This window comes from Euprymna scolopes, chromosome 6 (assembly GCF_053919585.1).
Source record: "Euprymna scolopes isolate OS-2025 chromosome 6, ASM5391958v1, whole genome shotgun sequence".
Taxonomy (NCBI): domain Eukaryota; kingdom Metazoa; phylum Mollusca; class Cephalopoda; order Sepiida; family Sepiolidae; genus Euprymna; species Euprymna scolopes.
Window position 1 is genome coordinate 157,697,032 of NC_136487.1, and position 13,428 is coordinate 157,710,459.

Sequence of the window (13,428 nt, forward strand, 5' to 3'; positions counted from 1 at the left end):
AATAGTTCTTATGTTTCGGGATATGTCCTTAAAAAATCCATTTTAATTGTTCTAATTAACCATAATAAGGGCAGTTGTCTGTGTGTATAATTGCATGTCTGAGTAAAAGTAAAAAACTATAAAATAAACACCCACAGAGTATTTTCTTGATCGACATTGATGAATAATATCTAAAATTTAGGAAAACATTATTATTCATTCTTCGACCCAAAACTGGTGCATATTTCATCAGTCGATTTTCCAGCCAAATTATGTACTAAGGGGAAGTAACTGCTTTTTGTTTTTTTTTATCAAGGAATCTTAAAAAAAAACAAAAAAATAAAAAACAATTGTCTGTGTATATGTCCAGAGAGAAGAAAGAGGGGAGATAACTGGAGAGAGAGAGAGAGAGAGAGAGAGAGAGAGAGAGAGAGAGAGAGAGAGAGAGAGAGAGAGAGAGAGAGAGGCTTTAATAGAAATATGTTACACTTTTGCCCTGGACAAATAAAAAATAAATGTAAAAATGTTTGCAATTAAATTTTTACAAAATACAAGCAGAAAGTAGGTGCTTGTGTAGATTGGTGATCTTTTAAAACAACACATTTCAGGTGAAAACATTACATATTTACATGTTATGTCAAAATTTGTATAAAATTAAAAAATTATGAAAAATGATCCAGTAGATGTGTTGGGTGTATTTTTTAACAAAAAAAAATCATCTACAATTACCTTGAGATTTTTTTTTGTGTAAAAATGGCAGACCCTTAATTCAAAATAATTTTAAGAGAGGTAAGTCAGAATTGATCCTAAAAACTGTGCCCCATTCCAATTATAGTATTGAAAAAACTTCAACCAGAACTAGCTCCCATACATACAAAGCTGCTTAAGCGTTGTCTTAAGGAGAATTGCTTCTCAACACTATGGAAACCTCATTAGTATGTTCCGTATTTAAGAATTCAAGTGATCGCTCATCTCCCTCTAAGTACAGACAAATAAGTCTCCTGTGCGTCATGAGTAAGTTGTTGGAGCCTGTGTTATATAAGGAAGTAATCAACCACCTTGGCAAAAATAACCTTCTTAGTGACATGTAATATGGTTTCCATTCTGCTAGATCTACAGCAGATGTGCTAACGGTTATATCTCATAAGATTAGTGAATCTTTCGACGCAAACTTCCTTTCAAGGGCAATTGCTCTTGACATATCAAAGGTCTTTGATAGGGTATGGCATAAATGTCTACTCCACAAGATCTCCAGCTATGGTATCTCAATTATTAAGTCATTTCTGTCTGATAATTTCATTGATGGGCAGAAATCAGAAACTCACAGTATTAATGCTGGAGTCCCTAAGAGGTCCATCCTGGACCCAACTCTCTTCCTGATCTACGATGATCTCACAAATCACATCCTAAGATCATTTGTAGACATTTATGCTGATGACACTACCATTTATGGCAACACTTCAAAGGCTGTAAATGACCAAATTCTCTCTGATTCTCTCTCCTCTGATCTTGAGCACGAGGTACAATGGGGAAAGAGAAGAGATGGCTGGTTAATTTTAATGCATCTAAAACCAAGCTTTTATCTTTACATCGTCAATGCTCTGATCTCTGTCTGCTATCAATTGAAATGAATAGCTCTCGTCTTGATGAGGCTCCATGTTTTGACAAGCTTCTGAGTTTTACCTTTACTCTCGATCTGAAATGGAACACATACATCAAATCTGTTGCCAAAGTCACTGAAAAAATGGTGGGATCATTCTACCTTTCCAGTAGATATCTCACTGCTGATGCAATTCTCTACCTATATAAGATTCAAGTACGTTCAAGGATGGAGTACTGTTGCAACATCTGGGCAGGAGCTGCTAGAAGCAGCTTATCCCACCTTGACAGTTCAAAATAGGCTTTGTAGCCTAGTGGGAGATGCCCTTTTCTCTTCCCTGCAACCTCTTTCCCACAGAAGAGATGTTGTGAGCATGTCTCTACTTTATCGTTATTTTCATGGCAGGTGCTCATCGGATCTCCAATCTATGATTCTCACCCTCCTTGCCAAACTTTCACAAAAAACATTTGTCTAGCTGAAACCACTATCAATAATTTCCCCTACACTTTATCTAATCTGTGCTAAACGTAGCTTCCATGAACAAAGCTCCTTCCTTAGAACTGCATGCCTGTGGAACTGTTCCGTTTTCCTGCTTTCCAGCTGACTACAATATGGTCGTCTTCAAGTCAAACGTAAACAAGTTCTTGATGAGCCGTCCCCTTAAGTAATCCAATTTACCAAATTTTCACTACTAGCGATTACTACGATATTGTCCTGTTGCTAACTGTATACTCATTAACCTCTATTCTCGAGTGGCCTCTGGGCTTTGATAAGAAGTGCCCCCTTTATAAAAACAAAACAAAACATACAATAAAACTCGATAATTCAATAAATTCTATTTTTACTTATTATTTTTTTATTGGATCATTTTTCGTAATTTTTTGTAATTTATACCAACTTCAACATGAAATGCATTGATTTAAAAAGTTAACCAATCTACAAAAACACCAGAAAATTAAAATAAGTTATCTCCCTTTCTTTGAACATGAACTAAAAAAAATGATCTGAGAATGATACCCCCCTCCCAACCCCTGCAACATTTTAATGAGATTCAAACCACAGAAAAGTGACAGAAAAAAAAGATCTGTAGCATGGTTTGCAAATGACATAGGGTTTATTGGGTTAGGGTTAGGGTTAGGGTTTATTGGGTACTGCTGTAGTCACGAGACTTGATATGCAATTAACTCAACGCAACAATATTGATTTTAAAGATTCTAGCAAATGGTGTTATTTAAAATCACAACCTCTGATCTAAAGTTCACAAAATCTAAACTTTTCTATGCCCATAATTCAGTTAGGTTAGGTTAACTTCATTTTAATCCTCTTTACTTTTTTTTTTTTTTTTTACAGCATTTTTGATTGATTTGTAGTACATTGGGGTGTAGTCCAATGTTCCCAGCAAGTTTCGTTATTATAGGAATCAAGAAACTTAGTTTTAGTAATGTTCTGGAGGCATTCTCTGATTTTATTTGTTGCTTTCAGTAACACTCTAAAGGCCTCCTAAGTTTTATTTTTTTCACTCTTCATATAAAAAAAAATTTAACACTATTTAACATCTATTTAAATTATTTTATTTACCTTTCAGCAGCAGCCGCAGCCAGATTAGCTCTTATCAACCTTTCGTCGTTATCAACATCCCCACCAAGCAAAGGACTTATCTTTCCAATTCCTTCAGTTCGACCTGATGACTTCAAAGACAGGGTACCTTCAAAATCCTTGAAATAAAAGAATTAAAAAATCTGTTTATTACGTATAGGTTAAGAGTTATAAACAACGCAATAACATTTAATCTTAATTGTAGGCATGCCCCTTTTCTTGCTGAGATTCTCATGGTTGACTCTGCTCTTGAGAAATCAATTCTGAAACTTTGTGCTCTTTCTTCCTTATCAAATCTTTCTTGGCATCCATACAGTAGATCCACTGCTCTTTCTAGTACTTGTAAAGTTGGTTTTCTCTATCACGTTAAATACTTTCTCACACCCGAGTATTCTCTACTTCTACAAATGATCATGTATGGAGTACTGTTACATATTTGTGTGTTCTTGATTAGGTGCAGAAACGTATAAGATGCCTTCAATAAGTTTCCAGACCTTTTTTTTTGTATGGACTCTAGAAGTGTAAGCCATGTTTAGTTTCAAAACAGTTTCCGATGGTTCATTGTTCTACACAAGTCCTGATGTTATTAAGATGACGTATATTCTGTATTGTTGTTCGTTTTAAGAAGAGTCTTAGTGTTTTATCTAGAGACAGTCTTAGGAGTGTTCATGTGTTGAGTATTCATATGACTTAAGATGTTCCTGTTTGTTGTACATGTTAATACACAATGAGAGGAGATTTGATATATAGATAGATAGACCGAGAGTTTGTGCGTTTGGCATTTATACGTTTGACAGTTCTGTATGAACAGGAGTGTTTCTATAAATATTAATACATATATTTCTTACCCATTTTTCAGATGATGATTTTCACAAAGTTCTTATAATATAAATGGACAATACCTTTTCTGTTGAATCACAACACGAAGACGCAGATACACAAAGATGATGACGTCCTTTATTTCATGACCGGTCCATGATTTCGCTCGAGGAATTCAAAGTTTCTTTACATGGCTTTTTCTTCTCTCCTTTCGCTTCCAAGGTTTGACGTCAGCAGCCGTCTCTGACCTCTCTCTCTCGGCTCTTTCTCCCCGACTCTTCTCCTCTTCTCCCAGACTGCATCTAAAACTCTACCTATATTCAGAACTCATCACGTCATTGCATGATTAAACATGTGCTCATAAAGCACGTTGGATGACATGCATCACGTTGCCAAATTTGACATGACCTCGAGTTCAGTAACCTATTTCTCAATTAACCTCTTTACAGAATATGTTTACAATTTCAATTGATGATTAAATTCCTTAATTTTCACAGAAACAAATTTCATCATTACATTCCTTTTCCAATAACAGATATGTAAGCTAAACAATTGCAATTCCACATTCCTTATTTCAATAACATTCTGTATTTATTTTAACTTATGATTGGAATTTTCAATTCCAAATCTAGCTTCGCAAGTTCGAATCCTTGACTATCATATTTCATATTTATATTTAACTAATTCCCTATTTTTTTATTTACATGAAAAGGGGACAGCCCTTTATCATGTAACACTGAGAGGTGACTGGTTTGCAGTAGACAGAACAGTTTCCGATGGTTCGTTGTTCTACACAAGTCCCGTCAGTTGACTGGTTTGCAGTAGACAGTCCTTGAGTTGGAATCCACAGTGCAAAAGATTCTTCCGTGTCGAGACGAAAAAAAAACATATGTGAAATTGCTACAGAAAGGTTTAATATTTATGGAGCAATTTTGGTTTCTGATTGGTTAGTAGCAGAACGTGAATTAATTCGATTCGTCAGTTCCTAGCAGCATCATTTATAAATAGAATCTCCCGACTGTGCAGAATCATACCCCATTATACGACAAATATTGTAACATGGACACTTTCATTGTTAGTACACACATGAAACTCCAGTCCCCTTCGCAGTAATCTCCTTAGGTTACAATGCATTTGTACCATTCCAACAACTTCTGGAAGCTTCATGGAAGTCCTCTTGTGTAAACGTGTCAATGACCCTCGTCACAGCCTCATTCATCTCCTCAATTGTCTCATAATGACAGCCTCTAAGGTTTTCCTCAAGCTTTAGAGAATAACCAAAAGTCACAGGGAGCTAGGTCTGGATTATAGGTAGGGTGAGAAACTGTCTTAATGCTCATCTGGTCAAATAGACTGTGACAAGGGTTGAGCACCCATGAGACAAACTCCACGCAAATCTCCTGCATCTTCAGTTCCTCGCGAATAATTGTATGTACAGTTCCCACACTGACATCAACCTGTGCACTTATCTCTTTGATTGTCCTTATTCATAAAATTCTTTATTTGGCCAATCAATTCTGGTGTTCTGACTTCATTACTCTTCCTACATCTCTCATCATCCCTTACAGACTCCCTGCCTTCCTTGAATCCTTTATGCCACTCAAAAACTGATGCTGCATTCATACAAGATGGTCCAAAAGCAGTCTGAAGCATTCCATATGTTTCTGTGGCATTTTTTCCAAGTTTAAAACAGAATTTTATTGCATATCGTTCTCCGAAAGTGTCCTCACATTCAGATTGTATTTTTGAAATTCACTACCTGTGGCAATCAGGCTTTAATAGGATGTATTCCAATTGCGACTGTACCTGTTCATTTAAACCTGAAATCATAAAAATTGATTAGGCATTTCATAACATGCATAGCAATAACATACTGAATTTTCAAGAGTCCACAGCATTTTAAATGGCTATACAAAAAGTCTGGAAACTTATTGAAGGCACCTCATATCACATTGTACAGTAGCTGAAACTTACAGTTGGCTCACACTCTCTACTTCTCTGTGGCAGAACTTGCATTTGTTGTCATTGCTGAGACCAATCATCTTAAAAGCATTGGTCAGCAGCCATAATAATCCTCTCTTGGTTATAGTGGGGTGATTCTCTTTTTAGCGAATATGAATGGCAGAGAAAACGGTGGGTGAAGTATCCAGGTCTTGCTGAAGGTATCAGTGAGACAACACGTTAACCATACTCTAACAAAACAATAATTGCATCTAAAATAAAAATCTGCAAAGTTTGTTACCTTTTCCAAAGAACCCCTTACTTCATATTCCAAATTCTCAATGTTCATAATCTTTTCCGACAAGCCTTTGTCGATGCCAAAATCCTGAAATCATATGAATGTACAATACATAAGTTTGAATGATATAATATCAACTTAAAAAATATCAATGAATGACAACAACCCGTTTTTCTGTTCTTTTTGTAAAAATTTACATTATGAAAAATTTAATTTTGATTTTATTATATAATGTTTCAATATTTTTGCTATAATATAAGGGTATGATCACAAAGATTTGAATGATTATATAGTCAGGAGTGATAATGATTGAACCAATCAGATACCAGAATTGCACAAAATGAAAAATGCTTTAAATTGGAAACCTCTTGGAGTTACAAAGTATGGGCTGTATTGGATAAGCTGTAGTCAGTATGGGCTTCAAGGCTGACAAACTGAAAAAGTAGTTCTTCAGAGTAATGATGGAGTCTGTCCTTGGACACGCACCAAGGGATTGGAAAGAAAGCTAAACTGCACATACACTCGTATACTATGAACATTGTTAAATATATCTTGGAAAGATCATCCCACAAAGCAGCAACTTTATGGCAACCTACCTGCCATATCTACTACCATCAGGGCGTGATGTCTATGATTTGCCAGAGAAGCAAACGAGCTGATGAAAAATATATTGCAGTGGACTCCACAGCACTGGTGCACGAGCATAGGACGACCTAGATTCATGTACATCCAGCAAATTGCACATGACGCCAACTGTGATCCTGATGAGATAGATAGAGTTACATGTTCAAATTTTCAGGATTCCTTAGTTTGTATGATGCAAATTACAAAAAAAAAAAAAATTTAAGAATATGGTTTTCAAAATTCAAAATTTCTGGATGATTTGACAAGGAATCACTTCAGTGATGTTGGTGTCTGGTGATCGTACCCTCCACACTGACACAATTGGTCTTGCAAAGTATTTCCATGTGAGGTCACGCTAAGTTATCTGAGATGCATTGGATATAGAAGGCCACCGGAATGAGCATGGCAGTTAAGGTGGAGTACTGGTAGAGGAAACAGTGATTTTTCACTTGATGTTAAGGTAATACTTTTCCATAAAGATAATCAAGTACTTTTGGTTATCATGATCATAAAGAATATAAATAAATAGCACCAATTATATACAATGCAATTTCTGCCTCTAGCAGTTTTATTTAACTGAGTTGATAGATCAGCAAAATCGCTGTAAAAATTAAATGTAATTATGTATAGCAAAAATTGAACCTTAATGCCATTATAATACTTTATAGCCTCATGATATGTTGGTGCAATTTTGAAATTGTCCCTTGTAACAAATGGATAATCTCTGTAATTTTCTATTACTGAAATTTTCATTTGACTGGATAAAATATGCAATCGATGAAAGCAACTGGAATTTTCTAACAAATAATACACAGTTATAAATGTAAAAGATGATTAGTTAGTCAGAATTAAACATCGATTTGGCAGATTTATTATTTGAAAATCTGCCTGATAATTTTTTATAATTATAAATACATAAAGCCTCTTTTCAGTCTCAAGTAACTGGATAGCCATTACTAGTTTGCCTGTGTCAGTATTCTATAGTCAAGCAAAGGTTGCACAATTCCCAACTGCACTTTTATGGAACTGGAATAGATTAAATCAAATGGCAACAAGAAGTCCAGGATTACTGGAAGCAATGCTGGAGTAAGTACAAAACCGACTGATGTTATTTCAGTTTTCATTGTAGACGAGCTGCACAAACATTTTAATTAAATTTTCTTGATTATTTTCAGGTTGGGAAATGATGTGACCCTGAAATTTTAATCAGGATAGTTTTTAGAACTGAGAAATACGAAAATAGCATCAGATTTACTCAGAAATTTAGTCTTCTATGTAATTTTTGTTTTAAAATCAGATTTTGGTATTTTTCACATATGAACATATATGGGGCAAAAAATGATGTGGCTAATATGGCACCATTTTGTTTTCTTTTGGTACTTCATGAAGACACTATGAAGTACCAATGCACCAAAAATGGTAAAAAGTTCTTGTTTTGTTCATTTACAGTGTCTAATCAACGTCTTTTTTGTGATGGTTTAGAAATACCTTATGTGAGAAGTAACAACCTAGTTTGTAAAAGTTTTTAGGATTTCTTAGATTTTTATGCTGTCTATTTGTGGTCTAAATTATAACAAAATCTGGAGATATGGATTTTAACCATGGATGATTTGACATGGAATTATCCAATCGTATACGGATGCTGAAGGAGCACTAACTGCATACAATGTTGTATGATAAATTATATTTAAAATTAAATTAATACAATGTGAGTTAAATAAATTAATTAATACAATGTGAGTTAAATAACAATATGAATTAAATTAATACAATGTGAGTTAAATAAATTAATTAATACAATGTGAGTTAAATAACAATATGAACATAGAACACTAATTGTTCCTTGCAATATAAAAGTCTTCTAAAAACAACAAAAAAAAGAAAACACTATTATAAAACAGGCTGTGAACCATTAATAGATCAGAAAAAAAAGAAACACGACTCAAATGATATTGCCAGCTGCTCATTATGGTGCGCTCTGTTGCATGGATCTCTCTCCTATCACCTCTGGCAGCCTTTGCTATGCCTGTTGAATATTTGCTAGGGCGACACTGAAAAATATCAGATGTATGTGCACACATGCAATGGCAGATATCAGCAGATTTCTGAGTGATGACGTCAACCTACATTCCAATTGAGAGTTGGGGTTCTGGAAAATGACCTAAAGCAGAAACAATGGGGCGTCCTACATTCTAACCTGGATTGGAATATCAACCAAAGACAATGAACATTCCAAATTGAAAGAATGTCAATATAAGAGAGCAACACAAAGATGAACACAGTCGAGAGCTGCTGAGTAGTGAGTGATATTTGAGTTGCCCCGCACAGACTCCACACACGGTTTGCTCTTGCTCTTGCCTTGAATCGACAAGTGTAAATAAATTGTATTGTTTTAATTTAAATGATTTGTTGTAGTGAATTTAAAAATCAAGAAAAAAAACTAGCCGAGTGTATATAATTTTGTACACATTTGGCGACTAGAAATTCTGTAGGCGTTACAACTGCTATATACACCAGTTATATAGATCTGACTATATAACATGCCACATGGCAAAGCAATTCTTATCTGTATTGCAATGTACATTTCGTTTCGTGTTGCATTACAGAAAGAGCATTTTGAACTCCATTTTTGAAGAGTTAGAGTGCTCTTTACAATTTCTGTTAATTTGACTAAACTTTTTCTTACAGAGTTATATTTTGCAATATTTTATCCACAGCATAACCGATACATCATTATTTCTGAAGCAACAATTTTCAAAGAGTTTGGTATTAAATTATTAAAGATTTTTTTTCTCTCAGGGAAATCGCTTCAGACAAAGCATGGAGCCACTTGATGTAAGGAGGTTAAAAAACTACTTCAAAGTTAAAAACCTATGGTCTACTTTCTACTGTCTTTGTCTGGTGTTCTTATTCTGTGCTTATTGGAGGATAAAAAGGATCAATTGTGGAAAAAAAAAAAAAAAGAAAAGAAAAAGTCTAATAAATTAATTGAGAGATGTCCCAAGTAAGAATCTTTTTTTATTTTTAGATGATGCATAAGATGTTACTGCCATATATGGATTGTTTTTTGGGGTATTAATGGAAATCGCTCCAGACAAGGCATGAAGCTACTTGATAGATGGAGCTTAAAAAAAAAAAATACTACTTGAAGGTAAAAGAAAACTGGCTAATGATAAATATTAGATGGATAAATTCGACCTACAAAACAGCAATTTTTTCCCATTAGTCAGAAACATTGCTCATGGAATGTGAGAACTAAAGGACAAAATAAGGGAAGTGAAAGTTACAAGGCTGCTGAAAGTAAAGCCAAGATTCACTTTTGGTACTGGTGCACCTTACAAACCAGATTTTCATAAATGTCCGCAAGGGCATTGAGCAGAAACTGACGCAAAATGATTTTTTTTTAATTGTATTAACATTCTGTATATTCCAGCAGTTTACGTCAGGTGCCAGTTGAACTCAAGCAGACATTTATGGAAATTTGGTTTGCAAGGTGTAACAGCACACTCTCCTCAAAGATAATACAATCTCCTGTTTTTATTGCGATCCACAAAAAATATGTAAAAAGAAATAACATGGAAGCAGAGATAAAGGTGTATTCATTCTTTTGCAGACTGTTATCCTCATCTTCATAGTTGTTGTTTCAACATGTTTCGGCTCACTCATCCTTTGGCCTTCTTCTATGGAAGGCAGTAATTACTAGTATCAGCATTCCTATCTCGCAGTTACAGGAGTCAGCATTCCTATCTCGTAGCAGTTAACCACCTGAAGAAGGCCAGAGGATGAGTGTCCCGAAACATGGTGAAACAACAACTATGAAAATAAGGATAACAGTCTGCAAAAGAATGAATACACAAATTATGAAGGATCAAAAAAATAAAATAAAAATAATATATAACAGAGATAAAGGTTTTATAACATTTTATTCAAAATTTGGAAAAACCTAATACAGAAAATGTTTTTTATTAAGCAATAAAGTTTTAAGAAATACAGAATCGATTATAAATCAGTGTGATTAGATCTGTAAATATCCGTAGTAATCACAAAATATATACACGGTGCATAGGATACGTTAAGGCGTACATTATTTTTACTATAGTAACAATATTATCTTTATTTTCTATATTTCAGAATTATTAATGGCATGCCATAGAATTATACAACAAATGAAGAGTAACGACAAAAGCTATCTATAGCAATTTAGAAATAAAACTGTAGCAGCAGTGATAAGGAAGTAATGGTGATTCAGTGGCTAATGACACAGACTGACAACCTGAAAGTACCAAGTTCAAATCCAGTTCTTTCCACAGAAACATTTTCACTTAGAATGTTAGCAATTTTCATGTGGTGCCTTTCCCAATGTCATTCTAGAAAGATTTCTAACTAGAAAGATATTGGAGAAACAAATGCAGACAAAACAATCATGTGATTTATACAAAATGAATAAGTGAGACTCAGTAATCATTAATCAGCAGCAACAACAGTTGATATGATTTTTTTTTTAATCTTTGCTTAGTTTTGCTGATTGGTGCAAATATTTAACTTCCTTTCTGGCTTACTCAATCAGAGGCCATCTCTTAGGTGAACTGAGCATGGGATAAGAGATTATAAATGGTTAAAACATGGTCGACTTCCTCTTTTCTTAGATAGGGTGAGGCACTGTTAACAACTCCACGTTCCTCGGACCAATCCCCAAGCTTCTCACTTAGAAAATAAGTCTAGATTAAAAATTGCTGTTAACACGACCTAAACCACCTTTAAAAGTTATTTGACCTTTTGGTTACAAAGTTTTTAAAGAGTTAAAAACTTAAGTTGGAAATGTATCACCATTACATGAATTAAGAGACATTCTAGACACACTGACAGCACACCATTAGTGGTAATCATAGAAGATCCATGAAGTCGTTTGCAAAAGTAGAAAAGCAGAAACGAGCAACCAATAATAAACACATAATTAACTGATGCAACTTATCAGATCACTGTTGAAGACAAGTCCTCAAGCAAAAAAAACTTTTATATGTATTTCCCACAGAAAACTTTTATATGTATTTCCCACAGAAAACTTTTATATGTATTTCCCCACAGAAAACAGTTCCCAGAAGGAACCATATCAGCCATTCATAGATAACCGTGCAGAAACGAACAAATAGGAATAAACACATAATTACATAAGGATCTTTTATTTTTTATGCAGCTCATCAAAGGATCAGATCATTGCTGGAAGAAAATCCTCAAGCAAAAAAATAAAAATAAATAAATAATAACTAGCGGGGCCTGTGGAACTTCCACAGGAGACTCATTCATATATAATATATTGATGTTTGCATTCTGTAGATGTTCAGTGTAAATGAAGACGTTTTGATTTTATTGTAGCTTTTTTATTGAAACCGCAAAAGTATTTAGCTAAGATAGCAATAATGCCAGGCAACGCCAGATTGTAAAATATGCTTAAATATAATATTTTAATTCTTGCAGATTTCGTATATATTATTAAAGAGTTAATGTTATATCTATTTTTATATATTATAAAGTTGCAATTTAAAAAAAATTACAAAAATATCCATATGACTTGGGTGCATTAGTTTGAATCGAAACCGAAATAAAATGTATGAAGAATTCTTGATAAAATTATTTATAAAAAAAAAAAAAGAGATGACTTAAGTGCCATCAGCTATAATCGAAACCGAAACGAAATCTTATGAAGAATTCTTGGTAAAATTATTTCTGACAAGAAATGGAAGTACATAACAATTAAACGACCTGGTGTAAGCGTGACACAGAAAATAACACACACACTATCGTAGTAATATATAGATAATAAACACTATGCTGTTTGTATATTTTTGAGATGAGGCGTGATAATTGCTTTTTGTATTATTTGGACTATTGTTTTCATCTTGATTATTTTTTCCACAACATTTCAGCCGATGTAACCTCCGGCCATCTTCAGGTGCTTTCACACTGGATGTTATTGGTGAAAAATGTTCTTTTTTTTTTTTTTTTTTTTTTGCTTTCCCAACGAACATAGCCGTTAGAAATTCAAAACGCAAATAATGCCAAGTCTATTTCTTTTCCTTTTTTCATCAATCCTCATATCAAAAATATGAAAACATAAAAAAAAAACGTAATGAACCCGGATTTATTAAGTGTGAATGCACCGGAAGACAGTCAGAAGTTACATCAGCTGAAACGTTGTGGAAAAAAACAAAAAACAATCAAGATGAGAATAATAGTCGAAATAATACAAACAATACTTACGTTTTTATGCATTTTCCACAGAAAAAATGGCCCCCCGAAAGGAACTTTATGAGTCATTCATAGACAACTGTTCATTTTGTATCTAATGAATATATATGCAGAGGTTATAGAAAATAATGAAAACACTGTGTTGGAAAAAGATTGAGCAAAAAAGTTCTTGCATCAGTGCATTTCTTCCTCTCAATGGCCCTGTAGACATTCTTGGGACCGCGCTAGAAAGACTCGTACCTTGCTGAAAACATGAAACCAACATTTTTGTAATTTTTCAATTTTAATAGGTTTAAAACACCTATTAATTGATGCAAGGTGTTTC

General features: G+C 34.0%; 1 protein-coding gene across 8 annotated transcripts in view; it reads right to left on the bottom strand.

The window, feature by feature from the left end:
- Positions 1 to 13,428, bottom strand: part of LOC145278079 (uncharacterized) — a 220,741-nt gene that overhangs the window by 92,573 nt on the left and 114,740 nt on the right. For all 8 annotated transcript variants that reach the window (XM_080130342.1, XM_080130343.1, XM_080130341.1 and 5 more), the window contains 2 exons: positions 6,237 to 6,320; positions 3,158 to 3,294 (listed from right to left, as the gene is read on the bottom strand). In XM_080130342.1, the coding sequence (XP_079986468.1) occupies positions 3,158 to 3,294; positions 6,237 to 6,320 (221 nt within the window). The remainder of the gene's footprint in view (positions 1 to 3,157; positions 3,295 to 6,236; positions 6,321 to 13,428) is intronic.